This window comes from Athene cunicularia, assembly GCF_003259725.1.
Source record: "Athene cunicularia isolate RWA chromosome 7 unlocalized genomic scaffold, athCun1 chr7_part2, whole genome shotgun sequence".
NCBI lineage: Eukaryota > Metazoa > Chordata > Aves > Strigiformes > Strigidae > Athene > Athene cunicularia.
The window spans coordinates 2,911,224-2,938,842 of NW_020799108.1; the positions used below are offsets into that span (position 1 = coordinate 2,911,224).

The following is a 27,619-nucleotide window of genomic DNA, read 5'->3' on the forward strand; positions in this document are numbered from 1 at the left end:
TTATGTGTCTTTTTTTCCATTGTGGTGGGTTGAATGAACATGCCTCAGTCCAAGCAGTGTAGAACTATTGGTATTGTTTTGGACACTCTTTGGAAACAGAAACTTAGAGTGTTACCTGTTTTGTTTAGGTATCTTCCACTATTGCAGAAATGATTTGGAGATAATTCTGTAACTGGTCTTAGTGTGAATGAGGTAGCAGTTACACTGCAGAATTGCTAATCCACTCAATTCTGTAGACCAGGGCTGATTTTGGCCTTATTCAATTCTGTTCCGTATCTCTGTGGTTTACTTCAGGGGAGGCTTTCTGATAATTTATGTAAGACAGTGTATGTATGTTCCCCCATTTGAAAATCAATAGTTTTATGGTATACAGCAGTATGTGTGCTCACATAACCGACATGCAAGAAGAAAGCTGACATAAATTTTAATTCCTGTAGTAAAAAGGGTCAGGGCTTGCTTTCATCTTCCAAAATCTTTGGGAATGAGCTGTTCTAAGTATGGACAGTGTCCTGATTAAACCACAACAGACAGTAACTGCACACTGCAGTTGGGAAAAGCAAATGAACACATTCTTTGGAAACGACAACATTTTATTACTTCACTTGGAGTACAGACAGGAGAATAGTACTAATACATCATTCTTAGAAAGATGTCAGGGAACATGTGAAGAAAAACTGCAAAATGTTTGATTTAGGCACATTCAGCAGCCCAGTGCCAAAATATTACGATGAGTCACTATGTACCAGGCAGCAAATGACTCAGAGGAAGAGTGTTGCTTACCAACTTTCCAGCCCAAAGTGAAATACATTGATATTCCACTGGTCCTGCCTGACTCTCCCAAATTCTGAAACCAGAGCCCAAAAAAACAGTTACAGAACACAGTCAGACTGTTTCTATTTGTACAGCAACCAATACTTGATGTGCTTATGCATGCATATATATATATATTTTATACAAAAGCAAATATATTTACATATAAGGCCTCAATTACAGTATAAATGCTACGTATGTGTGTTGCCAAGCCATAGAAACTAGGTAGATTATCTGAAAGGCAGCTTTATTCTACATACCTAGGCCAATAACAAGGAAAAACTAGTTCAAATTTACCCAAAGCTTTGTGCTTTTACTTTTAGTGGAGTTTTATCTCACATTCAACATTTTAATTAAGTGGTATTGCATCAGAAATTGGTCCACTCCACTCAGGATACATATTTGCATTGATGCACGTGTGATTCTACAGAGAGCAACAAGTTGAAACAAAATATAGCATAACTGGGACTACTTCATCTTTCTTATAGGAGTGGACTCCAGTTCCTGGATGTACTGTCTTGCCTCACATTTGGCTACAGGCTTGTAACAGAATATTGTTGAATTCACCCTACCCATCTTTTCAAGACTGTCATAAAGGCAAACAAAATGGTGTGTTATTTCTTAACCTTTGTTTGACACAGCAATAAGGAGCAACTGATAGTTGTAAACCTCTTTGAGCCTTGAAAGTTCAAACACAGAAAAAGACCAAATGTGGCAGGGGGGCCTTTAATTTCAGCTTCTGTAAGAAACACCTTCATTAAATCTTTGTACATTTCAAATGAGCCTGATACCTCTATGAAACATCTGCTCAGTATTTTGCACCCAACTGGTGCTAAAAGCACAAGAGTAACTGACCAGAAAACATCTCCCATTTTTTTTTTTTTTTTTTTTTTTTTTTTTTTTACAAGAGCAGGCAGCAATTCAGTGTTCTCTGTTTTAGGATTCTTTTCCATCTGCAGAGTGGAACCACCAATACCTTCACTTAGGTGGGATGTAGCCAGCTGATTCCTACTTAATGCAATACTAGACAGTCATGAGACTCATGACTCACTGATGTATGGCTGTGACCTCTTGGATGAGAATGCCTTCATCAGAGTATTTTTATTATGTGCTCTTTTGATATCAGTGAGGTATGGAACCACAACAAAACAACAGGATTACAACAACATTCCTGATCAAAAGCCCAGTTAGAGCAATTCCACTTATGCTGACAACTTTCAGTTCAGGCTGTGTGTGCACTGCAAGTACACCACACCCAATGATGTGTCCTTTAAACGCCTTTCAAGGAAAGCAGCAAGTGCAATTAAGCCAGCTGTTTACATAAAACTGTATATGCAAGGATGCACATCTGACTGGCAGATGTGAAGTCAAGAACACCTCCAAGTCTCCTGTCAGCTGTTTTGAGAGGGCTGGTGGCAAAAGCAGTCACTGAGCAGTTTCACAATAGTGCACAGGTGCATGGGTGTTGTCCGAGCTCCACAGCTGCTCGCTGACAGTTCCTGAGCGGCTCACCTCCCACAGTGCCAATTTTAGCACCTCAGAGACTGTTGTCTTGACCTGGGCCTGGAACTTTTTGCTAATCAGAACATAGAGGATTGGATTGAGGCAACTGTTGATGAAACCAAGGCCAGTGGAGAGGGGAATGCCATCCTGCAGTAAGTCATGCAAGTTTTCATCATGGTGAGCAGACAGCTCCACAATGCTGAATATGTGGTACGGTGTCCAGCAAACAAAAAAAGCTACAACTACAGCAATGATGGTCCAGAATAGCCTGCTGGAAGTCAATACAGTTCTTCTCTTCACTTTGACAATCAGCAAGGAGTAGCAAATGACCATGGTCACTAGAGGAAAGAGGTAACCGAATGCAAGCCTCACCCAAATGAGAATGTGATGTGTCAGCAAAATAAGTTCTCTGTCATGAACGTGGAAGTTGTTGTAGCAAATGGTGACATTGTCGAGAACTGTAGCTGTGTCTCTAAAGTATAAGGCAGGGCCACCAATAATTGCAGCTGACATCCAAATGATCCCACTAAGAATGAGGGTGTTCCTTACAGTCCGATACTTGTAGGAAAAGACTGGGTGGACTAGGCGGATGTAGCGGTCAAGGCTGATGAACGTCAAGAAGAAAACACTGGCAAACATATTAAGTAGTGCAATGAATGAGTTCATTTTGCAGAGCCACTTCCCAAAAGGCCAGTGGAAGCCCATTGCCACGTATGTGATATAGAAGGGCAGGAAGAGAACAAAAATGAAATCTGCAATGGCCAGATTGAGAAACCAGAGGGTAGAAACAGATTTATCCCACTTAAAGCCCATAAACCAGATGACAATGGCATTACCTGGCACTCCCAGCAGAAATGCCACACTGTAAAAGGAGAGGGAAATCATATGGGCAATGCTGAGGGAGGACTGGGGTGATTCATCTTCCTCAGACAGGTCGTAGAAATAAGAGTAGTTCTCAAAATCTTCAAATGTCATGTCTCACAGTTGTTTCTGGGGAAGAAAAGAAATGGAACAGTCAAAGGAGAAATGTTTTACTGCACTGCAAATAGAAACCTGCAATTTCTTTAAGTTATTGGTAATAAAAAAAGCCCAAAATATTGACTTAGCTTCACATATCTATCACTTTTTAGCTGCCAGTTGCTAGCACAAAGCTTGTGGAGTAATTTGGTCACAGGCATTTGAAGAAATGCTCAAACCAAGACAACACTTGAAATCTACAGGAACTGTTTTCCTTGCCTTTACCTCTTAACAGAGAGCACTGAGCACAGTATCACTGATAAATTTCTGGGAGACCAGACGAGAAGTTTTACTGAAGTTGTGATTTTTCTATTATTTTCTAGTGGGGGTTTCATATTTTACTCCTCTCTTTGTATTTGAAACAAGTTTTATGGATTATATCTGTCAGAAATCAGAGAAGCACCAGGCATTTATGTAGGCAAAAAAGTACAGTCAAAATGCCAGGAAGCCTTTTTTTATAAAATTACCACACCACACACTCCCCTCAAATCATAGTTAACAAAATCATAGACGGTGATTGCTCCAGCAATGGAAAGTTCACAGGTTTATTTCTCTCTACCATGTATCTATCTTTGTATCAAGGAATGTTGATTTTCAGATACATTCAGTGGATTAGATTTCCTTAATGCAGCAAAGGACATAGAGAAAAAAACGTACAGAATGTATTTCAGGGACGATACCTACATTTGTGGTATTCTTTTCCACTAGTGAGCTGAGAAACAGGTAATGGAGGAAAGAAAATGAAGCTTTCCAGGAGAATAAGACACACTGTAAGAGCTATAGATTAAAATAAATGTCCCTTTTTTTTTTTTTCTTTTTTTAAGACACAACGGCAGTCTCAGTTTTCTTCTGTTGCAAAAGCTTCTGGAACTTACAAGTACAACATGATTTTTCACATAGGAATTTTCTTCTAAAACTCCAAAGGAAGAGTGTGGGAGGGAGACAAGGGGAGGGAAAGGAAAATATAAACCAGAAGAAAAACCCAGAAAAAAATAATTGAATAGGAAACCAGATAGCAAACAGAGGTTGAACAGGAGAAAACACTTAGAAGTTATGTGTTCGTTCCACAATACAGACAAAGCTGCAGCACAGCACAGATGGCCACAGTCTGACAGAAGTATGTGCCATAGTCAAAACAAATATTCTGCAAAATTCTGCTATCACTTAAAGCTATATTGTCTGCCTGGACTCAGCTGCACTTAAAACCTGTCCCCTAGAGCATGATATGACCAGCCCATTAGCTGTACTATGGATGAGCTCACCGGCACATTTCTGAGTGCTAGCTCCATTCAGAAACCAAAATTCAGCCTTGCTTTTGGAATCCAGCCCTGCATTCCTGTAATTCCACTAATTTTAGCATGCTAAGGACAACAGGAGCAGGGTCTCCAGAGTATGCTGCCTGCAGAACCACATCTGCAAGCTTGTATATACCTATCCTCCAAAAAAGTAGTTCACTTATTTTGAAAGGATTAATCACTAAGTGAAGCTATGCATGTGCACACACATTAGCAGGATTTGATTTCTTATTTGTAGATGGCTAGGCAAAGGGGGAAGGAAAAAAAAAAAAGTTATGTAATTGTGTATCTCTTGATTTTAAAAAATATGTAATAAGAGTTATAGTGATCAGATGAGGGATAATGGTTTTAAACTGAAAGAGGATCGATTTAAAATAGATGAAGGGAAGAAATTCTTCCCTGTGAGGGTGGTGAGGCCCTGGCACAGGCTGCCCAGAGCAGCTGTGGCTGCCCCCTCCCTGGCAGGGTTCAAGGCCAGGTTGGACGGGGCTGTGAGCAACCTGGGCAAGTGGAAGGTGTCCCTGCCCAGGGCAGGGGGTTGGAACTGGATGATCTTTAAAGGTCCCTTCCAACCGAAGCCATTCCGTGATTCAATACAGCCTGTTCTGTCAAGAGACCACGATAACATTTGCCCTTTTAAAATTTACATCAGGCTGAAAGAATGTTATTTGGTTTACTGTCCTGATAAAATTATTCTTATTGGGCTGCATTTATGTAATTACATGCCCACTGGGGTTAGATTCTGCATCAAATACCAGTACCACCCATCTGAGTCATTTTTTCAAAGAGCTTAACAGCTGCTGAGAAATAGTATAAACAAGGAGCTGTACCACTAACATCTGGAACAACACTGCATTTAGATAGTTTCAGAGGACAGTCAGGTTAATAATTGGATTTTTAAGGGTCTTTGCCTATATACAGAACTATAACTTCAAATTAAATTTATGCAATTAAACAAATCCAGGGTTTCAGACTCTTGCTGATTAATACCCTGTATTCCAGTCATTAATCAATTTTGCTTTTAGGTTTCTCAAGAGCTAGCACAACACAACAATATGTAGATTCAAACATTTCCTTCAAAACCTTTTTTTCTCCCTAATGGTGTGGAAAAAACCATAATGACAATAACAAACATTTGCCTACTGCCCAACAATATTAATTCTATATTTAGAATTTCAAAGATGATGTATAGCAGGAGAAAGAAAACATACCTGAATAAATACCAAGTATTTACCAAGCCTCCTATAGTTTAAGACTCCTCCATTGAAAGAGCACACCTTCAGAATGCAGTAATTTTTCCAAACTTGTATTTTTCCTTATCTCTAACTCCTAGACTTCCAATGCAGAGTTCTTGCAGTAACTCTTTAGCAGTGGGGGCAAAAAGCAGGAGGAACATTGCTTACCATTGCTCCCAGTGCACAGATACTGAAACTGGGCTCTGTGGCTAGGACTCAGCAAAGACTGACAATTACATTTGCAAAACCCAGAAACTTTTACCTCTGACATCCATATACATGAAGCATAACAGGACTTGTGGTGTTAAGCCCTGCCCTGAAAAAGATAAACAGTGGGGGACTGTCAGTGGGGCTATGCTGGTTTACATCAGTAAGGACCCAGATTTTTTTCTCCTGGGATAACTGTTAACCATCATTCAGCAAGGATGTTTCTTTGTGTTCCTGAAACACACATAGTTTCAAATACCTGGGGGTTTGATTTTTATTTGTTAATAATCTTTCAGAGTCAGAACACTCTTGCAGTTCAAGTCTAGGTCTTGAAAGTGAGGAAATCTATTTCTAGTCCTTATTCTGTCACTGATTTCCTGTATGATCTTTGACAAATGGCCTGATTTCCAGGCTGGACAGACTCTCGTGAACCTGTCTGTGAACTGAGACTCAGTAGAGAAAACAAAACTTTTTGCCAGCAGTTTCCACTTGGCTTTCAGGCCACCTGCTAGAAAGGGTAAGGGAGGTTTGGTGCAGTTCATTGGCTCAGTCCTTGCTGGTCCAGGGTTGCAAAAAGGAGCCAGAGCCAGGAAAGTATTTTTCAATAAACAGGAAAGTGTGGTCAAGGGCCTGGCAATAGGACTTGGGGGCAGCCACAGGTTACAGAACAGTGTTCTATTGCATATAGATGAATTTTTTTTTTTTTTTTTTTTTTTTTTTTAAATAGCAAACTGCCTGTGTAAAGTGTATGCTCAGCAGTTGTTTGACTGGAGTCTGTTTCTGTTTGCTGAGGTCACAAGCAGCTCTGAAAACTGAGCCTCCTTGATTCAGCTGCCTGATTATGAATATAGTTGCTTAATTTTAAGAATAGGTTTCAGAACATTTGACCGGGAAATTTAATTTCCTGTCCCATTCTCTAAAACAGAAGTTATTTACTAAATGACTTCATAGGAATATCACAGGCTGGCACTTGGTGCTAGTACCTTTTAGATCCTGGGACAGAAAACAGAATTACCAAGAAATACAGATCGTTAGGAAATATTTCTAAAATACAAAGCCACAGAACTACCGAGAAAAGACTTCATCATGTGCTACATGAACAGTCTCTCTGAATTTCAGCAGGGAACCACAGAATCAGATTTCAACTGACCCATTCATAGCTTTTTACTACAAGTACCTAGAGTTCGTCTTCTCTGTCACCGTTACAGTGTTTCATAAAGTTGAGTCATAATGGCAACTTGGACAAAAAATTGGATCTGCTTCAAACAGAACAGCTTTTGACACACTAAGAATGACCTTATGGTTATGACATGGGACCACTACTTTGGACACTATTCATGGTTATGCCACATGCATCCTGTTTGACCAGGGGAAGTCATTTGACCTCTCCACACCTCAGCCCTGAGGTCAGTGGAATGGCTTTGGAATTAAATTACATTGGGTTTTCAGTCTAAAATAGAAGAAAACAAACAAAACGGTTGCAATTTCCACTCATTTCATTTGATGCAAAGTCTTCCTGGGGGTTCAAAGTTCTCTGGGCACCATGCAAGTTAGGGCACCACTTAATTACACTGGTAGTTTATGCCATGTGTTTGGGCTACAGCCCACACAACCTCTCCCTCACCTTTGGTCCTCATTACTTTTGAAATTTACAGAGAGGTCCAAGGGAAGAGCTTATTCATTGTCTATGTTAGTTAAAAGTTAACACAAATATTTGAGTGGTAGTCCCAAAATTTATTTGTTCAGTGTGATAAACAGTGCTCAGAGCATCTGGCCAGCTAAATTGATCTCAGAGGTCACAACAGTGGGTCCTGACTTAATAGGAAAATCATGGTTTGCGGAGTTGGCTGTCTCAACAGTTAAATTCATAGAGGGAATATATTACACCAGCCTTCCTTTTAACATCTTTATGAATAATTCTGAGCATATCACATTCCACGTGTATGGTTGATGGCTAAAGGAAAGCTTCTTTGATTGATTCACTTCAAGTTTTGTCATTTGCAAGACTCAAATGTTGGAGAAAAATTAGTTTCCCAAAAGGTCACCTAAACTGTTTGTCATACTGTGTCTCAGCAAATTTGCCTGGATATGGAATTCATCTGAGAGCCTTAAAAAAAATTTGTTTGAACTTTTAAGGTGCTAAACTTTTAATTTATCTAGCTTTAAAAACATAAACATGAAATTCACCCCATAGTTTATCTGTAAAGCTCGAAACACTGAAGGTTAGGCAAGTTTGTTAGATACATACCTCTGGCAAGTATTTTACAAAGACGTAAGAAAAGATTTTAAAACTCACAAGAAATACTGATGAGATTATGAACTGTCATAGACTCATATTTTTTCCTCAAAAGAGCAAAGCCAAGATGACCACTTGTGTCCATATAGAAACATTCCTATAGCAGGAAGTGCCTGATACACCCATACTACAAAATTAAAACATAGCTATGCTATAATTTAAGCCTAAAGCTGGCCCTGCAAACAAAGCTACCAGGAAATGAGCATTTTAAGCTAGTATACACAAAAGCAGTATCAGGGCTTGTGAGTGTTTTCTCTTTCACAGACATACACAAAGGCTCTTGACTATCATTTTAATGGTCATTAGACATATGATAACAAAATGACCTTGTAAGTCACCCTGAATTCAACAACTAGAGTGGGTCATAACAGATACGATATGTGACTGCAAACCTTTTAAAGACATGATATAAATGTATTTGTTCTAGCAGGCAAGACAAGAATGCAAATAACCATCATTCTCCATTATATCTCTTCAGTGAAGCAGTGTTAGAAATGTATGTGGAATGTACTAGCTAGACTTCTCCTAAAATTTATGCCCCAAACAACTTTGAGCAAGGCCAAACATGACCCCATTAGTCATAACACACCACTTCATCTGTGGTATTGAAGTCATTTGACCAGATAATATTTTTTTAAAAAGTGAACATTACAGCAGGATTAACAAATCCTATAGACCAGACTCAGTTAATACTGGTAAAGCAATGATTTCAGACCAGCACTTTTGCTGCCACAGAAATAGAAACCCCAACTTGACATCCAAATAATGCTGCTGTAAAAGGAAAAGTATCTACAGTAATTCTGGCCTGAATATAACAAATCATCCAGACAACTGCTGCAATTGAGCAGTGTGCCATTTCCACAATCGGTAACTCATAAATGTCTGCAGCCAGCAACTGCAGATCATCAGAAATTATTTAGTTTTATACTGATTGCAAGGCACCAAGAATTCCGTCCCCAAAGAAGACAAAGAAACCCAGATGTTCTCGGGATATGCACAGGGGAAGGGGGGCACTTGGTTACTGTGGTTGTTAGTGCTTGCTACTGCTCTTATTCCCTTCCATTAATAAAACTAAAAGTAGAGATATCTTTTTTAATCCTTTTGAACATAAGGAGTTGTTGTTACAACTGCAAGTCTATCATGTAACCACAAAGGTATTACATCACAGTCAACAAAATGACAGATGATGTCTGTGAAACTTAAAGTGGCCCCATTCTGAGGAAAAAAAAAAAACAACCCAAAAAACAAACAAAACAAACAAACAAAAAAACCCCAAAACAAACAAACAAACAAAAAACCCAACACAACCCCCCCCCAAAACTAAGCATTCTTACAAGTAGGTAAAAAAAGTTTAGGTCAACAGCATCACTTGAGATTTAAAATATGGTCTTATATTATATGTGTCAGCACTGCTGAAGTATTGACATAACCAGTCATAAAACCCCAGTATTCATAACTTTTAGTGAAAGTGGGTTCAAGTGAGAAGTATCATGGGTCTGGTTTACAGACAGGAAGGCTGAGAATGACTTACAGGAAGTCTCTGATTAAACCAGGTGCTAAACCTAGAGTCCCTGCCTAGTGGTTCAACCACAGTCCTATCCACCTTTCTTAAACATAACACTGTCCTCTCACTCATGACGGAGCAGAGAATCCACAGCTTCACCCCTGCGAGACCTTCCCCTTCCTGAAGAGAAGCTCTCCCCTGTGCTGCCATGCCCACTGTATTGGAGGGAGCCAGCACCCATCTGGGCAGCCCTTGCAGATCCTGGTCTGTTCTCCCTACACTGAAGTGATAAGGAACCTGGATCTACACCGCTGGCTTGTCACATACGTTAATCTGTCTCTTCAGGCCCTGGACCTACCTCAAAGCCCTTAAGCACACCTCTCAGATGAGAAAGCCCAGCAGGTACACTGTATGTTATACCGGCTGTCCTCAGCATGCAAGATGTGCACACTAATGAAGTTCCTGTGAAGTTTCCCATGTTTTCTATTCCTCTGTAAATGCCAGCTATAAGCCACCATAATAACTACAAACTTAAGAGTAATGGAGATACCAATTTAAATGCCTCAGCTTCACAGTGACTGGATTGATAAGATAATGAACGCTTGTATTTCTAAAGAAGCATTTTATGTTTTTATGTTTTTAATGCAATAATTATTTGGAATTTTTACTTTGCAACTGTTTCATGTTTTTGTCATGAAAGAAGATTTTGACTAGCGTTCATCTGATCATTACATGATCATGCAGCTCTGAGCATGTTTTTTAAATGGTTGTATTCCTTCAGCAAACACATGCTTTAACCACAACTCCCTCCTAGCAGGAAGAAGCAATGTGAGAGCAGAGAATAAAGAGTGAATGCTGTAGCAAGTAGCAACTGTTGTCTCAGCAGACTGATTAAGACCAATTAAACATATGTTATACAACAGCCATTCTAAAGTTACTGCAGGATAACAACAGGTCATTATGGAAAAAAATAAAATAACCCTCTCCAGCAAGACACAAAATTTCTATGCAATAACAGAGAACAAATAGCTTACAGTCTGTTATACTTACAGTCTTTTTAACAAGAAGAGTTAAGAACTAACCCCAGAGAAAATTAGCAGCACAACTCGTTCATCAAATATGCCTTCTTATATCCTAATCTACTTCAGATATTAACTTCCTGGCCACTTCTAACAGTATGCTTGGTTATGTACTGCCTTCTAAATTGATCTCTCTTCTTCTCAATTTATTCTACTGCTCATTAAATCCGTATCAGCAGTTTCTTCTAGCATGATTATAATATTGCTACGGTTATATTACTCTTGACACATACTCTTGCATGGGTATATCAGAACACCCACTTCTGATTGGCTAGTATATAACAAAAACATTCCAGCTGATAAGGCAGCATACTTTATTTTGTCCTCACAGCTACTAGGATCACTGTGTGCAGTAGATTAAGGGTATCTACTTCTGTATCAGTGTTACTCTAATATACTCATACAAAGCTAACTTTTATTTACTTTAAGATCAAGTCTAAAATAAGCACTGCCTGTATTCCTGCAAAACTGAAAAATTCATATTGTTAATACAATTTGAGGAGACCTGAATATTTATCTATCTCCCTAGTATGGCACTGGGAACACTCCCTAGCACTGAAAGGAATAGATGGCACCTATGATTAAGGTGTTAAATTAGGAGCTTGGAAATACTGGTTTTACAGGCTTCCCATATTACCTTTGCAAATCACTTCTCACTTGACTCCACCAGGTATGGTACAATACCCTCAGTTAAGAGTTTAGGACATTTGCAACACGGTTATTCCGTTTTCTTAAATGGACAATGGTTCTTAACATTTCCAAAACATCTCATTAAAATGATCTGGGGCTGAGCTTTTTAAAAGAGGATCATGAGAAAGTAGAAATGGGAGCATAGAAAGTTATATTACACGGACAGTACAGGACTTACTACTCACCACTTTCTCTCATAAGGCTTCAGAAGAGAGTAAAACTTCTGTGCCAGGCTCACGCTTGCTGAAAGAAGCAAGTATTTTATGTTGGGAAAGTACCCAAAGGCCTTACCCTTGAGATCAAAGCCTCACTGGATCTAGGCACTGTAAGCACATAATGAGAGACAATTCCTTCCTTGTTTATAATTAAACAGAACAAACAGACACAAGAAGAGTAAGGAAAGAAACAAAAGTATCTTATCCAAAGCCAAACAGTAGATTCAAAGGTGGAGTTGAAGGCAGAATTCAGACCTTATCAAAAGAATGAAGAGGCAAATATCTTCTGTGGATAGAGGGAAAGGGTGCTGGTTCTCCATACTCACGCCTTGTGATTCTTGAAATACATCCTTTGAGAAGTGTTAAAAAGGGACAGGAGAGCCTGGGGTGGGGAAGAGAAGTAGGAGAAGGCTGCAAACTCTCTGCTAGCTAATGCCCCTGGCAAGGACTGGAGATTTAAGAGTGTCAGCCTTTGCAGATAACCCTTGCAAAGAACCTGAGTGTTAGCAATGGGCTTTGTTAGTTTCCCCTAGCCCGCTAATGACCTGCAGCAGGTCTGCTCAGTTCATCTAAAGAATTGGCATGCAGGAAAATGGTGGGACAGCCATAAAAGAGAGCTGCAACAAGCCAGCAAAAAATCTCTCTGAAAAAGAGCAGCCATGGGCACAGGGCTTTTTGTTCTATTTTCAGGCCCTCAACCTCTAGAACATATTGAAGATACAAACAGTACAAAACTAGCTGGGCTCTCCTGGAAGTACTATATTGCTTCTTCTGAGGACACATAATTTGTCTTTTTGTCTCAGGAGCCTCAAGCACACTGTAAAAGTAGTAGCAAGCGTGGGAGAGTTGATCTGTGCATGATGGCATCTTCCCTTCTAAAACCAAAAGTCTCTTGGACCCCAGTCACAGCAATCCCTTCTTCTGGTAACAGGCCATGGGAAACCATTCCTCCCACTCAGCTCTCTTTCGCAAAGCCAGCAACAACAGAGCCCTGCACTGTTATGAAACTGCTAGCTTCAGACTGAATGAACACAAATCAAACCATTATCAGAAATAATGAATGAAAATTAGCCAGACAACCAGTCACCACACTAAGAGACAGCTGAACTGTTGGCACATTCCATAAGACAAAATGAATAAATAAGCAAATAACAAGACCATTCAACTGACTACAATCCTCTGCAAAACTAACTGCTTAGTAATTGGAATAGCAGAGTTGTTAATAAAAAATTAATATCCAAGAACAGATCACAAACTTCAAGTGGCTTTCAAAAAACCATAAGGAGAAAAAAATTATTTAAGACAAGTGGCTTCATTAGGAAACAGAGATATAAATTCTCCTCTTGAATTACTCCATCAGAAATAAACACAAATGTAACATTTCAGAAGTTGCTCATTAAGTTGTCAGCAGAGAAAGAAAGTCTTAAAATGAAAAGGAAGAATTTATAATGTATAGTACATATCAATTGCATTACTGTCATCAACAGTTTTCCTCTGCCACCACTGGTACTGCAAAAATCTGTAGTTGGGTCCTGCCTAGGAAACCTTATATAGACTTCCTCTGACTTATGACCCCTTTCCACAAAGACAATTAGAGAATCTAAAACATAAATTCATTCTCCAGAGTCAAATAACTTCCACTATACCACACTCAAAGAGATTATAAACGCAATAAAAGTGGACTTTAATATCACTCATAATCCCTAGGATTAAATAAATTTGGTAGGACCTTCTTACCCTGTCTGCCTGGCACAAGTGGCTGATAATATTTTAAATTTGGGCAGAAGCTCTAGTGATCTGAAGCAACACTAAACTGGGTTATCAAAATATTTGCATTTCCTAGTTCAGCTGAGGCAGAACAGTAATATAAAATAAACTGTCATAAACAAGTTAATCCTGAATCAGTTTCTGACATACCCTCACTCACTCTCTTCTCCTTAGCTATGAATTAATGAACACCTAAAATGATTAAGTAATACAATTTTATTCAGCCAGAAAGCAAATGTGTTTTAATTCATAGACAATCTATACATCTTCTGTAAATCTACAAAGCCAGGTCTGGGATATCGTTTAGCTTTGCAAGATCACATTTAGAAAGGCTATAGGCAGCAATGACATGGTTATCACAAAGTCTGAATAAAAGTGGAATCCGGCCCTGTCTCACTGTGCAGTAGTATATAAGGCTTCAAATCTTCTTGTCACTTCCTAGGAAACATGGTTACATGTGCTAATAACAGCTAGATCTACACCCTACCTTATTCCAGGATGGTTAGGGAAAACACATACACCTTCCAGCTCAGATCATAAAAGCCTTTCTAAATTCTTCATGACTGTAATTCTTCAGAATTATTTTGGTAATCTGCTACTTAAATTGAAATGATTTCCAGTTTCTGATCTAGAATCTGTTCTGATCAGAACCGATGCACTTATATATAATAATAATGGGAATTGCTGTAGCTGTAGGAGATATACCATCCCTAAGCAAATAAAAAAATTTAAAACTAACACACAAGGGGAGGTGGGGGTGATAGGGGAGAGAGATACTTAAGTCAAGGTCACTTAGCATTCTCTGCCATGACAAAAGACTCCTTATAGCGTGTATAAACACATTGAAAAGTCATTAAAAATTAAATTCACACAAACTTTCATATCTTTTCTTGCTGCAGGGGTGGTTCAAAATAATGTCTGAAATAAATGAGTATCACATTATTTCTTCCAAGAGGATTTTTTAGCCAGCCGGGATTTGCCTGCAAGTATTGTAGCTGTAGAAACACGTTATTTAGAAGGTAGAGAAAGATTTAAAATATAACAGAGAGATTGACCTACCTCGTTTAGTTCTTAAGAATGAAACACACTGTAAATCAGGGACGTGATCTCTGTAGCAGAAGGAAGAATGAAGTGATCTGCAGAGTTCAGAGTGACTTCAGTGTGATTCCAGCTGCTTCACTTGGCTACTGCCTTCCTGCTAATAAAGCTGCAGAATGATATAACGCTGTGTTTGTTTTCAGCTGAGGAAGTTGTTTCCAACTTCCCTTGGTTTTCTAGACCCAGTTTTGAAATGTTGCCTTTCCGTATAATCCCAGTATTTTACCAAAAATAAATGTTAGACATGTGAATGCATGATTTTGGTCAGTGTCCAAGCAAGCAACAGATGTGGTGACTGATGAATGGAAAGAGACCTTACAGTTGTAGGCTGCTTTTTGTTATGCAGAGAAGTTGAACAGTATTTCTTTGTAAGCACTCTGGTTTATAGAATATAATGTTGAATGAGCAGAAAGATGCTTAAAAAGTCACACTGAAGGCATCATTTTGTAATTGTCCTGTGACATACATTCATTTTGTATTTTTGATTAGTAGATTAATCTCCCCTTCCTGTGTAAGAGAGAAGTGAGCTCCTCAAAACATCACCAGCTAGTGCGTCTGTTTGTCAATCCATGCAACACTGTTCAGAAATTTGAACTGGGTTTTAGGACACTTGGCTCGATTCCCAGTTGTTTGCCAGCCCCCATGATCTCCATGTCACTTAGTTTCTCAGTCAGTTAAACAGAAATATTATTCCACTAGTATCTACATGCCATAGCTTCACCTGACTGATGGTACTGATCTCATCATACCATTTTAAATCCACTGAGCAACTGTCAGTCTATACCCTTACCAAAAATCAAATATTCTAGTGGAAGCAATAATCTAACAGTGGTACTCTGTCATTAATGCAAAATATATAAAAGGTTCAACACTTATTGAATCTAGTCAATTCTAAATTTTCCAGATATCAACTCTAGATTCCAGTGAAAATCATAAATAAAAAAATACAAACAAAAACACAGAATGCTTAGTGAGAAGCAGCAAAACAGAAATTTCATCATCTGGTTAGCAAGGCTATCAGTTTTAAGCACAGATCACAGGTTCTCTCAACAGGAACCAAAAACTCCTTCCAGCAAAACTACCCTGCTTCATCTTTCCTCCATGACAACTCTTCCTGTTCTGCCAATATATCTTAAAATGCTGATACCTTGTACATGATGAGGAAAAGCTATGAATGGAAGGAGGATGGAAATGATGCTATGATGGGGCAGAATCCCTGGACCACAAGGACAGGGGGGCATGATCCCTGTGAATATATGACATGGGAGATGAACAGGGCATGTTCCCTGAGGGAAGAGTATGGAAAGACTCCAGGACCTCCTGATTTGGCACCTCACTTGTTTATTTCTTGCATTTTAAAGATTTCCTGTTTTCTCTAGGTAACTGATTGGCGAACCTTCACCGATAAAAGCTCTTTTAATAGTAGTTCTCATCTTTTTTAAATATTGGGAAGGGTAAATATAGGCACCATTTAACAGCAAATCTGCCAAAGTTTTTTTGCTTGTAATGGCAAAGGAGTCTGTGTGTCTGTAGGTACTTTGCCAAATCCAGTTATTATAAGGCAGTTAATTCAAGGGCTTGCTTAGTACTATTTCGGTAGGACAAAAGAGGAAATTACTGGGTAGATAACCCTCACACACGATATACAGTAAAAGAAAAAAAGACCTCAGCAAGCAGTCACACATTTGCCAAAATCTCTTCACCTTCTGGCTGAAGGGAGCGTTCTGAAGAGTGCAATGAATTCCAGCAGTTTTGGTGTAGTAAGAAAATATCCTTAAGGGACTGTTTCTTTTACCAGAATCTAAAATAGGTTTGGGACTACTCAAACACATACCGGAGATGATGGTTCATCCTTCAGAACCAAGGGACGATTAAACCTCACACAACAATTTTCCTCACCCTTCCTACCATTGTACCAAAGGTGAAATCACAACTGATAAGGACCCAAAGACATTTTGTAGAAGCAAGTTTTCATAGAAAATCAAGATTACTTTTTTTTCCCCCAAGAACGGCAGATCACTGCATTTAAAGTATTTTTTTTCTACCCATCTGTCCTACCTACATTTGCTCCTTTTCAATTGAAAGGGACTTTTGCTCTGATGAGCAATTATCCAATTTGCACAGTATAATCAGCACATGTAATATATCTGGGAGAAAAAAAAAGAGCACAGAATTTTACAGACAAAGTTGCATCTAATCTGAAAGGATTTTGTTCTGTTTGTTTTCTGTTTAGAGCTAAATACAGCATTTTATTCTTCTACAGAATTAACCACAGTGGGAATCTTAAGTCCCTGAAGAATGTAAGCTTGGGCCCTAAACCTTTCCTTGTTTCAGTTCCTTCTATGCTCAGACACAGTCAAACTGGAATGGCAAGTCCCAAATTACATGGCTTTTTAATATACACTCTCATGCAACCTACTAACCATTGACTTCATTTTATGAGTGTGATCTTTTCAGATAATTTTGTGAAAGTTCTATGCTTGGAAGAAAATAAATTTAAAAAAAAAAAAAGTTCCTTGTTTGCTTTTGTGTCTTCTTTTTCTATTTGGAATTTGCATTTTATTTTGCCATGTCATTTGGTCTTTTTCAAGAGGGTAAATTAATGAAGTTCTGGAGGTTTTACTCTACATTATGTATGGCAACGTGCCAGAGATATACTGAAGAGGGTCATGCATTCATGAACATAAAGTGCATGCAGGACTTGCAGAGTAGAGAAATACTACTTTAAACCTGATGGAAAAAGAATAAAGGAGAGTATTTTCATACAAATAATAGATATTGGGTTGTCCAGCAGTGAATAAACTAGGTCTATTGAAAAACAAACTCGTTTTAAAAGCACTTCAGATTCTCTGTATCTTTTTTAAACGCTATAAAACGAAACAAAGGCAGAGGATGTATGGAAAAAAGATACAGGGGAAAAAAAACCTTCAGAAATACTTTACCAGTATTAACCAAAGGACAAATTACAATGCAATAAACAAAGTAGCTTTCATTTACCTGGATTACCAAAAATTACCTCATAGTTCTGATATTTCCCGCTGCTGGGACCACCGGATTTTATCAAGATGCCTATTAGTATGTGCAGATAAACTCTAGTGATTAAGCACGAACGAACACCCCAGACTAAATTCAGTGTGCACTAATTCAATTAGATTGTACTAACTATGAATTTGCAAATTAGGTCAAACAAAAGATATTTAGTTTTTCTCAGGGTTAATTTAAACCGAACACCACAAGAAAAAAAAAAATTACTTACCTTTTGAGGATGCAGCTGTTTACAGTTCTGTTCATTTAAAAAAAAAAACCAAAACAAAACAACTTTTCACTGCTCCTTTGTCCTCACTGTTTGAATTAACACCTCATCGATTAAAATCCACTCTGGAAAGACAGAGTTTAACTACCTGACAATCAGGAAAAGGGTAATTTCCTCCCTTCCTGTGAAACTAATGACTATTCATGCCTATCCTTTTGGTAAAACTGTAATGTTTACTTGTGGTTTAGCTGCCCACTATATACCACAGTCAGCAACTATGACAAAATTCTCCAGCAACGCCTTTAAACCAAACCACCTGGTGAAGGGAGGTTTGGCTCATTTAGGCAGGTCCACATCCTATTTCTACACTGATATTAGAAATCTGAAGATTTGAATGGATAATATGTTGAAGAAATTCAATAATTCTGCAGAATGCAAAATCCTTCATTTGATTATTACTTTAGTCAGGTCAAAACACATAAGCATATAAATGAATGTGTGTACGTACATACATATATATATATATATATATATATATACACACACATACATACACACACATACAAGTTGGAGCAGGATCTTTAAAGGCAGCACTTCATGTAACTCCTGCAAACAGTCAGCAGGGTGTTACATTCTATGAAATCATGAATATTGAAGAATAATTTACAAGAAAATGAAAGATAAATATGCATTTTCTTATGAAGAATGATACCTGGAAAAAATACTATTAGAAATAGCCTCCCCCCCCCAATTTACTTTTATACCTGCATTTTTTTCTCATTTTCCACAAAAAAAATAGGAATTATTTTCTACACACCTTTCAGACCACAGCTATTCAAATTTTCTATTGATATGACGATAAAATTAGAGATTATACCTACCACTCGGATAACACTTGAAAGCCATGCAATTTTCAGTTTTGTTGGGTTTTTTTAACAATGACCCTTCTGATATGTCACTGAGTGCTAAGGATAGCTAAATAACCAACTTGACAACAGCATTTTTCTAATTTAGCCAGTGTTGTCTCCTCCCATACAAAGGAATGACAGTGTTCTGAAAAGTAATCCAAGAGAGAACTACAGAGATTACAGAAACAAAAGTAAGGCTACGCCAACGATAGCTGTTTAACTATGTCTTTATTTCACAGTCTTTAGTACTGCTATAGGGATTAATCAATTTGCATTTTTCCACCTCACATACATTATCAGGAACTACAGAGTGACTTAGAGAAGTTTTAGGAGAGGAGCTCTCAAAATGGAAGCTAGAATTTATGTATTCTGTCAAAGAACTGAGATCTTATTTTCCATTTAAAGTATCCACTCTGGTGATTCAGTCATACATCTTTTATGTAATAGGTCTTCTGATTAAAACCCCAAATCCACAATTCAAAAAGGATTATATTATGGCTTACATACAATGGACATGACTCAGTGACCCGAGAGGTATTTAAGTTTCACGTTCTGCATTCATCTATTAACAATTCACAGTTAAATTGTTGAAGTCTGTCACAATGCATAACAATGCACAAAACAAGCAGATCTACAGTTACAAGTTCCAGTTCCTCACTATTCTGCAGCTAGACTGCCACTCTCAGCTATTGTGCTCACGGTGACAGACCTGGTTTTAAACACTAATAAACCGCAAACAGGGGAATTGAAAAGGAGTTCTAATCCCCTGAAAAGGAGACAGAGCAAACCTGAGGGTCAATACAAAACTAGGCACAGCTCCCTCATTTTGAAAATGTATGGTAATAGGCGGGGTGTCTATACAGGACACACGGGTGATCAAGCAAGGTTGTTGCTTTGCAGCATGACTACTCAAGATCTTACCTAAGAGAAACACCTATGCAGATGTGGAATCGTGGAGTCTGCTGCTTACTCTTTATAACGCTGACCAGCCATTGACATTTCTTAGGATTTATGGAGATGCAAAGACTTGGACAGTAGCTCCTTGCAATGGAGGATGGTTCCTGGACATCAGTGCAAAGCTGCTGCAAATCAAATACAAATCAATCAACTATGGATGTTCCGAGAAGCTGTGGTCAGTGGTTTCAGCACATATTTGTATTTTTAAAGTTGCTTTTTATAGTCAGCTACATTTGTCAGATTGTTCTTCTGCTTAGTGGATGTAAACACATTTTGTGAAAGGTGCCAGGCAGTGTTGACTCCACAGGGATTTAAGTTATTTTTCCATATAAATTAATGCAAGACAGGGAGAACCAATGCAAGTTTTTGCCTACTGCTCTGTATTTGCCTTCTCCTCTGATCACTCTCAGGGGAGAGAACATAGCTTTGCTTCTAAAGCCTACCCAGACCTCAGCCTCTCTAATGAGATGGGAGCTGATAAATCCCAATAAACCTGCGGCTTGTGATATGGGCAAACTATTAGAAGCTCTGAAAAATGCTTTGTTAGTTAAGGGCTCAGTCTATAAAGTCAGTATTCGCTCTTTCCTTGTCTTCAATGAAAGCAAACCTCAAAACTAGCACTATCTCTAATAAAATGACAGTGGGCTCAGGGAAGGAAGCGTAGGAAATCAGTCTAAGCAGACAGGCAGCTAAAACTCCCAATATTTATTTGTCCATTCTGGTTCTACTCCTTAAACTGTATCAAGACACAAAAATGTTAATTTTAAATCATTCTTACTTTGCAACTTTTATTTTTAGGAAGACTGTGTGCCCCCAATGTAGGGTTTAGCATAGATTGAATTCTATCTGAAGATGGAATTTATGTTAATATAGAGACTAGAATTGCAGCCTTTTCTCTAAAGGCTATTTAAGTAGCTACTTGTCTTTTCCAGACAGGTAGGCTCCTGTCTTTTAAAGAGAAGAGAGCTTGTTGAGAACGGTACAGCCACTTCTCAAGATGGGAAACTAGGCAAAGGGGAATTACACTAATTGTACGTAGCTTGGGTACAAACCAGAAATATCAAATAAATCAAATGAAAGACTTTTTGTTCAGAAGTTCTTTTTTCCCCCCCTCTTTTCAAATTTTTCCATTAAAAAGTATCTATATTTTCAAACTGTGAAAGAGGTTTGTTTCAAAGGCTGATGTTTTTGCCTATCAGCATTCCTAGCCTAAAATTAAATTTGTCCATGGAAAAAAACCCACAACTTCTCGTTTAACTTTCTGCTCCTTTCCTGAATAGGATAAAGAAATCTTTCTTTAAGTAATTCCCAGGGTAAAGTAAGGTAGAGAGTCTGCTTGCTCTCAGATGTAAGAAAATATCTTATGTGGTTTATTGTGGGAACATTAAAAAAATTTAACATGATTAAGAACAGCCAGTGCTTACTTAACTACCTTGGGAATACATTTTGACCCCACCTTAAACTAACTGCAGAACATCCAGTGACTCAACATAATAGAATATATATTTGGAACTCCCTGATTCCTATAAATTACACTACAGACAAGGAAGCTGCTGAGGTATTTTACATTCAGGATCATCTTACATTTATCTGCACCAACCAGAACAGTTCCAGTGAAATTGATTAATATAAACAATTAATTCAGCATATTCCAAAGGGCCAAGGCAGGTTCTCGACTTCTTGGAGCTTGAAAATTCTTGAAAAACAGAACTAATAACCTTCCAGGAAGCTTTGAGAAAATTACTTCTTTGTATCAGAAATACATTATTCTCTGCTTGAATAATGGGAATGAATATATACCTTTGCAAAAAATGGCTTGGAGTTCCTACTAGGACAGAACATGAGGTAGGCTAGAATGGAGAAATAGTAATCCACTATATTTATTTAAAATATTTCAAGACTCTCATATTAGCATCTGATTAAAAAATACACATTCATTTTTTACCTTATCTATAACAATAAAAAGAAGGATAGTTTAAAACATGCTAATCAAAATGTTTTGCCATGCAGACGAGAATAATTCTGTTCCAAGTATAAGTGTATTTCAGTTGTGCTATTTGACTGTGGTTAATACCTATTGGTCTTTCTGTTCCCTTCATAGTTTAATCCTCTCAGGTTGTATATCTCCAATCATCATGGGAAAATAACTTTCACCAGAACATACCTGTCAGAAATTATCATATATTTCCAAGTCATTTGGTAATAAACAATTATACTTGAAAATGTTGTCAGTTCTCAAGGGTCAATCTGACTATATAAATCAGACAGTTTTAGAATTGGTGTTATTTTTGAAAATGAATATGAAACAATGGCAAGTAGAATTGAGAAATTCTAAGTGACTGTTTTTTTGAAGCTAAAAAACATGCCACGCACAACATGAAGGTCAAAGAATATCCTGCAATTCATAGCAGTCACCTAAAGGCAACCCCCAACCTACTTCCTGACCTAGTGCTTTTGTTTGTGTCACTTCCTTAAAAAAACAGGCATAGTTATTTCAGAGAGATGAACTGACTGAATCATCATTAACAGAAAACAGAAATGAATATGAATGTAACAGTAAGCTATTCAGCATTTTATGATGAAAGAAGTGTTCTCTGAAAGCACAATACTCTTTCAGGTTACAAATGGGAAAAGGATCCAGAGACTAGTATCCCCTTTGCTTTAACCAGAGAGAATTTTACTGTACAGTCCTCTTGGCCGTCTGGATGCTGAGACCATGTTTTCTCTATGTTGTCTTAGGTATAGACTGGTTAGTCTTGGCCCAGCAAAGAAAAATTTCATGCAAGCTTAGAGCCATGGCATACAAACCTCTCAACTGTTGATTTAGTTTCTTTGTATTTTCCTTTTAGAACAGAAAGTCCTGGAAACATGATAATTTAAGCTATGGGACAGATTCAGACCAATTGCAGCAAAGCTAGGGTGTGAATTTGAAATGTAATCTAAGAAGATCAGGCAGAAACTTTCTGAAAACACTGAATTTAGATAAATTTTGTAGCCATGCTGTTTAAAGTGACACATTTAAAGTTGTCTCATCAGCTGTTCCTGCTGGATGACCTGCCAGCAAACAAACAGCAACAACAGCTGTAACAGTAATTAAAAAATGCTCTGGGAGAAGCATGAGTATCTCAGAATTTTGCTCAGCACTATTATAATAAAAATCTCTGTATTCTCCAAAGTACATGTATACAGAGATATATTATTGAGAGCAATTTTAGTGAAGGAAAAAAAAAAAAGTGTAAAAACCACAAACTCTGAATATGTAATTCCATAAAAGCAATAGCATAGCCTTCAAAATAGTAAAAAAAAAGACTTAAGGAGGATTTGCTTATAATAAGGTATTCAATAAGATTCAAACTGCAAAGTACTTCAAGTAACCTTTTAAAAAGGAAAGACGTGATTACATGAAAGTAAAATAATATTTTTAGGAGAAAATTCTTGTTCCACACATTTCAAAAACACTTTTTATAACCCTCTCAGTTTTAAAAGGTATTTAAAACTTCTTCCTTGGTCACTATCCAATCATGTTTCAGTTATAACACAAGTGTTAAGCTTTTTTGGTAGTTTAAATGATTGAGCAATTAAAATGGTAATTTAAATTGCAATTTTTTAATCTTAAGAGGGTAGTTCTGGCAAGAGAATGAAAAATAGGAAGAATAACCTTTAGACTATCCTTTAAATTTGGGGGTTAAACTAATATTCCATATATTGAGGATGGTTTTATTTTTAACTCAGGTAAAGATCTTATAAAATTTTCAAAACCTTGACTACAACAGGAAATAAAGAAAGCTCAGTTGTAGCTAATGAGGAAGTGAGCAGAATGCCCATAATAATTTTGCCTTCTTGTAAGATGTGACTCTTTAAAAAAAAAAAAATTGCTTTTCTTTTTGGCTTGCAATTAATTTCAGTGCCATACCAAAGGAAATAAAAGATCATTATTATTTTTAAAAAACATATATTTTTAATTTCAAAATGAGAAAAATGCTTATTATAGAGAAAATAAATGTGTAATAGCAATCTGCCAACCGAAGCAAAGTCTAAGTAAAGCAGACCAAAGGAAATAAGAAGCTCTGTTTTGAGAATAAATTATTTTTGCCTTTTACACAGATGAGGAATTATTTTCTTTTACTTTGAAAATCATTATTACTAAATATAACTGAATTGATACTAAAGGGAAACAACTGAAATACCATAGAAGATCAGATCATTTCTCCATTTAGTTTGGTATCTCATATTGGACAGTGACCATCATTGGATTATTCAGAGAAAGACAACAAAATTACATTAAGATAATTTTACACTTCTTAGTAATTAAAGGTTTTAATGTAGTGCCAGGCATTATGAAACATCCATTCTACTATAAGGTTAAAAAAATCCTACTTTCCCAAGCTTACACAGAATGTGAAGTGTTCTAAAAATCTACACATGTACTCAGACAGACTTGAAAGTTGCAGTGCTTGTTAGAATCCAGGCTAGATCTAGCCATTCTTTTGTCCACAAATATCTTTGTGGACATTTGGCAAAAGTACTTTCTGCATGGCTCAAGCCCCAGCCCTCAACTACTGTCAGTCAGTCAACACTTAGCTCAGATCCTTTGAAGAATTCTACTAGAACAATAACTGAAGGATAAATTAGGCTTTTAAGATTAGAATGTACAAAGCACATATGCAACAAACAAAAAATCTAAGCAAGTTTCCTGCCAGTTTTACCAACCTTGATGTTCTTTTGTCACATTCTCTCTTTACAGTCTGAACCTAAATGTTGGAAGAAATCTGAGACTTTTTTTAGGAAAAGACCTGTTGTTCACCTTTGTAATTTTTTCTTAATGTTTTTCATAGGTATAACCTTGACATACATTTGGCTAATGGAAGTGGAAAAACAGAGCAAATGAAAGCAGAAGTAGAAAGCAAAGTAGTGAAAGGTGCATGGAACAGTTGATGGAAATTGAATACATGAGTATAGATATCAGCAAAGACAAAAAAGTCTGATGCTTGGACCAGGAGAGAGAAGAATTTTTAAAAGGGTAAAGAAGCTTGTTAGCCCTGTTCAGTGTTTGTGAACATATATGAAGAGTAGGTTCCTAGGGGTGAAGAGCAGACCGAGGGAAAGGGATCTCTCTCAATACTGACCTGAGCTTGAATCAAGGTGCACCCTCAAGTTCATAAATACACAAAGAGTTGAAAGCCAAGAAGTACTTGGAAACACAAGCCTGAGTTCTGCTATTTTTGAATGACAGTCAAAAAGACTAAATATTATAATATTACAGGAACATTCCAAGGACAAGTTATATGGCATTCTAAGACAGACACTATAGACAGACTCTGCTAAGATGGACTTCTGTTTTGCATGAGCCATTCTGGAAAAAGAAATGTCAGTACCTCAGCTATGTAATCAAGCTCACTTTGTTTCAACAAGTTATGAAGGGTTAGCTGAGCCACAGTAACACACTAAGCATGCTATAAACCATCATAAAGGTAAACTGTTTTAGCCTAAGATAACATGTTTCAAAGTGTGTTTCCACATGTTTAATCAATGCAGCTGTGCTGACATGCAATAATTTGGGCACGTGCCTGAGCTTTCATGCACATAAATCTTCTCCACAGAAATACTGCATCTGTAAAATTTTGACTACCTCTTACAAATCTCCTACCTGTAAGATTCCACCTAGAAGCAGGTTTTCATTTGTCCAACACTGAATTCAAAAATCCTTTCCATGTTAAAAAAGTGATTGACTCCCCCACATATATGTCTGCCAAGATGCCTCAACTAAGCCATCATCTTATTCAGTTATCTTCAACAAAATAAATGTAGCTAAAATGACTGTAGAATGATTAGGGGAACCTGTCAGCCTTCAAAGACAGAAACATTATACATGTATACATAACTAAACAACTAAAAAGATGTATTCTTTCCCCCCCCTCCCTTTTTTTAATGAGTTCCAGTTTTGCCAAGTTCTGTATTATATGTCAGCAAAATATCTCCAGGCAACTTTAGTTCTGTATTAAGTCCTTATTTTTGACAATAAAACCATGAATAGAATCATAGAAAGGTTTAGGTCAGAAGTAACCTGTGGAGATCACTTAGTTCCCACCCCCCTGCCATGTGCAGGGGCACCTTCCACTAGCCCAGGTTGCTCACAGCCCCGTCCAACCTGGCCTTGAACCCTGCCAGGGAGGGGGCAGCCACAGCTGCTCTGGGAAACCTGTGCCAGGACCTCACCACCCTCACAGGGAAGAATTTCTTCCTTACATCTAATCTAAATCTATCCTCTTTCAGTTTAAAACCGTTATCCCTCATCCTATCCCTACATTCCCTGATGCAGAGTCCCTCCCCATCTCTCCTGTAGCCCCTTTCAGCACTGGAAGGCCGCTATAGGGTCTCCCTGGAGCCTTCTCTTCTCTGGGCTGAACACCCCCAACTCTCTCAGCCTGTCCTCACAGGGGAGGTGCTCCAGCCCCCTCATCATCTTTGTGGCCTCCTCTGGACCCACTCAAGCAGGTGCATGTCCTTTTTGTGTTGGGGGTCCCAGAGCTGGGCACAGCACTGGAGCAGGGGGGATGTCATTGGAGTGGAATAGAGGGGAGAATCCCCTCCCTCGCCCTGCTGGCCATAACTTTGCATGTCAACTGCACCACATAGTTTGGGGTCATCAGCAAACTGGTCAAGGGTGCACTCAATCCCACAGTTCATGTCACCAACAAAGATGTTAAACAGCACTGGTCCCAGTACCAAACTCCGAGGAACATCACTCCTCCCTGCTCTCCCCTCAGACACTGAGCCATTGACCACAACTCTGAGTGTGACCATCCAGCCAAGTCCTTATCCATTGAGCGGTCCATCCGTCAAATCCATGTCTCTCCAATTTAGAGACATGGATGTCGTGTGGGACAGTGTCAAAAGCTCTGCACAATTCCAGGTAGATGACGTTTCCTATCTATGCACATATCAAAAGAATTTAACAGCAAGTAAGGTAGTCCGCCCCTAAGGAACAGCTTTCTCCTGCTGTTCCGCCATTTGTGATTCGTGTTCAAATACTTGTTCAGTGTGGGTGGACATTTCTAAGCTAAAGTTTCATAATCACACAACAGTGTCTTTTTACAACAGCCTCTGCTTGTATTTTTCATATTATGGTGCATTCAAGATTTTTCCCCCCCTCTGTTGCACAATCCAAGCCTTTATCTGCACCTGTCCACACATAAGGGTGTTGATTATCTTTGCCTCTGCTCAGATTACATCAAAATTCCTGCTGCTTCAGCATGAAATACACAGTATCTGGCTTCCTACAGGATAAACGCTAAAAAAACCCTACAACTGAAAAAAGAGGACCTGAACAATCATATTCTTAAACTCATTTCTGAGAAAAAGCACATCTAGCATTAACTCAATCAAAAACTCAGACGAAGACCTTTCACTTTCTAATAAAATCTACCCAAACAAGGCACACCATGAAAGGGAAGGTGTTAATGACAGAAAATGAAAAATATAAACCTCATAGTCCGCTCTCACGTGTATGAAATACCGCGCTTAGAAGGAGAAAATAAGTTTTATTTCAACAACTGCCACAAGTTATCGAAGACGCTACCTCCCAAACGAGAAAAATCCCGACGGGAGCTGAGGAAACGACACAAACCCCCTCAGTTTGCTGGAGCAGGTTTCCAGCGCCTAGGCCGGAGAACCCCGAAGTTTCTCGGGCTCCGCTGAAGCCGCGTTAGCGCCGCTGTGGGGGAAGAGAAGGGCCGGGGCCGAGGGGGGGCGGCGGGCCGAGGAGGGCGGTAAGCGCGGGAGTAG

The 27,619-nt window shown here is 38.3% G+C and overlaps 1 protein-coding gene across 3 annotated transcripts; it reads right to left on the reverse strand.

Annotated features, from left to right (window-relative positions):
* Positions 1-1,726: 1,726 nt before the first annotated feature.
* Positions 1,727-27,582, reverse strand: GPR1 (G protein-coupled receptor 1). Of its 3 annotated transcripts, XM_026853258.1 has the most exons (3): positions 17,973-18,095; positions 14,678-14,825; positions 1,727-3,303 (listed from the first exon to the last, which is right to left on the reverse strand). In XM_026853258.1, the coding sequence occupies exon 3, from the start codon at positions 3,286-3,288 to the stop codon at positions 2,236-2,238; it is 1,053 nt and encodes a 350-aa protein (XP_026709059.1). In that variant the 5' UTR covers positions 3,289-3,303; positions 14,678-14,825; positions 17,973-18,095; the 3' UTR covers positions 1,727-2,235. The 3 variants fall into 3 exon arrangements, with proteins under 3 accessions (XP_026709059.1, XP_026709063.1, XP_026709062.1); XM_026853262.1 differs by lacking the exons at positions 14,678-14,825; positions 17,973-18,095 and adding an exon at positions 27,414-27,582; XM_026853261.1 differs by lacking the exon at positions 17,973-18,095 and having other exon boundaries at positions 14,678-14,881.
* Positions 27,583-27,619: the final 37 nt, after the last annotated feature.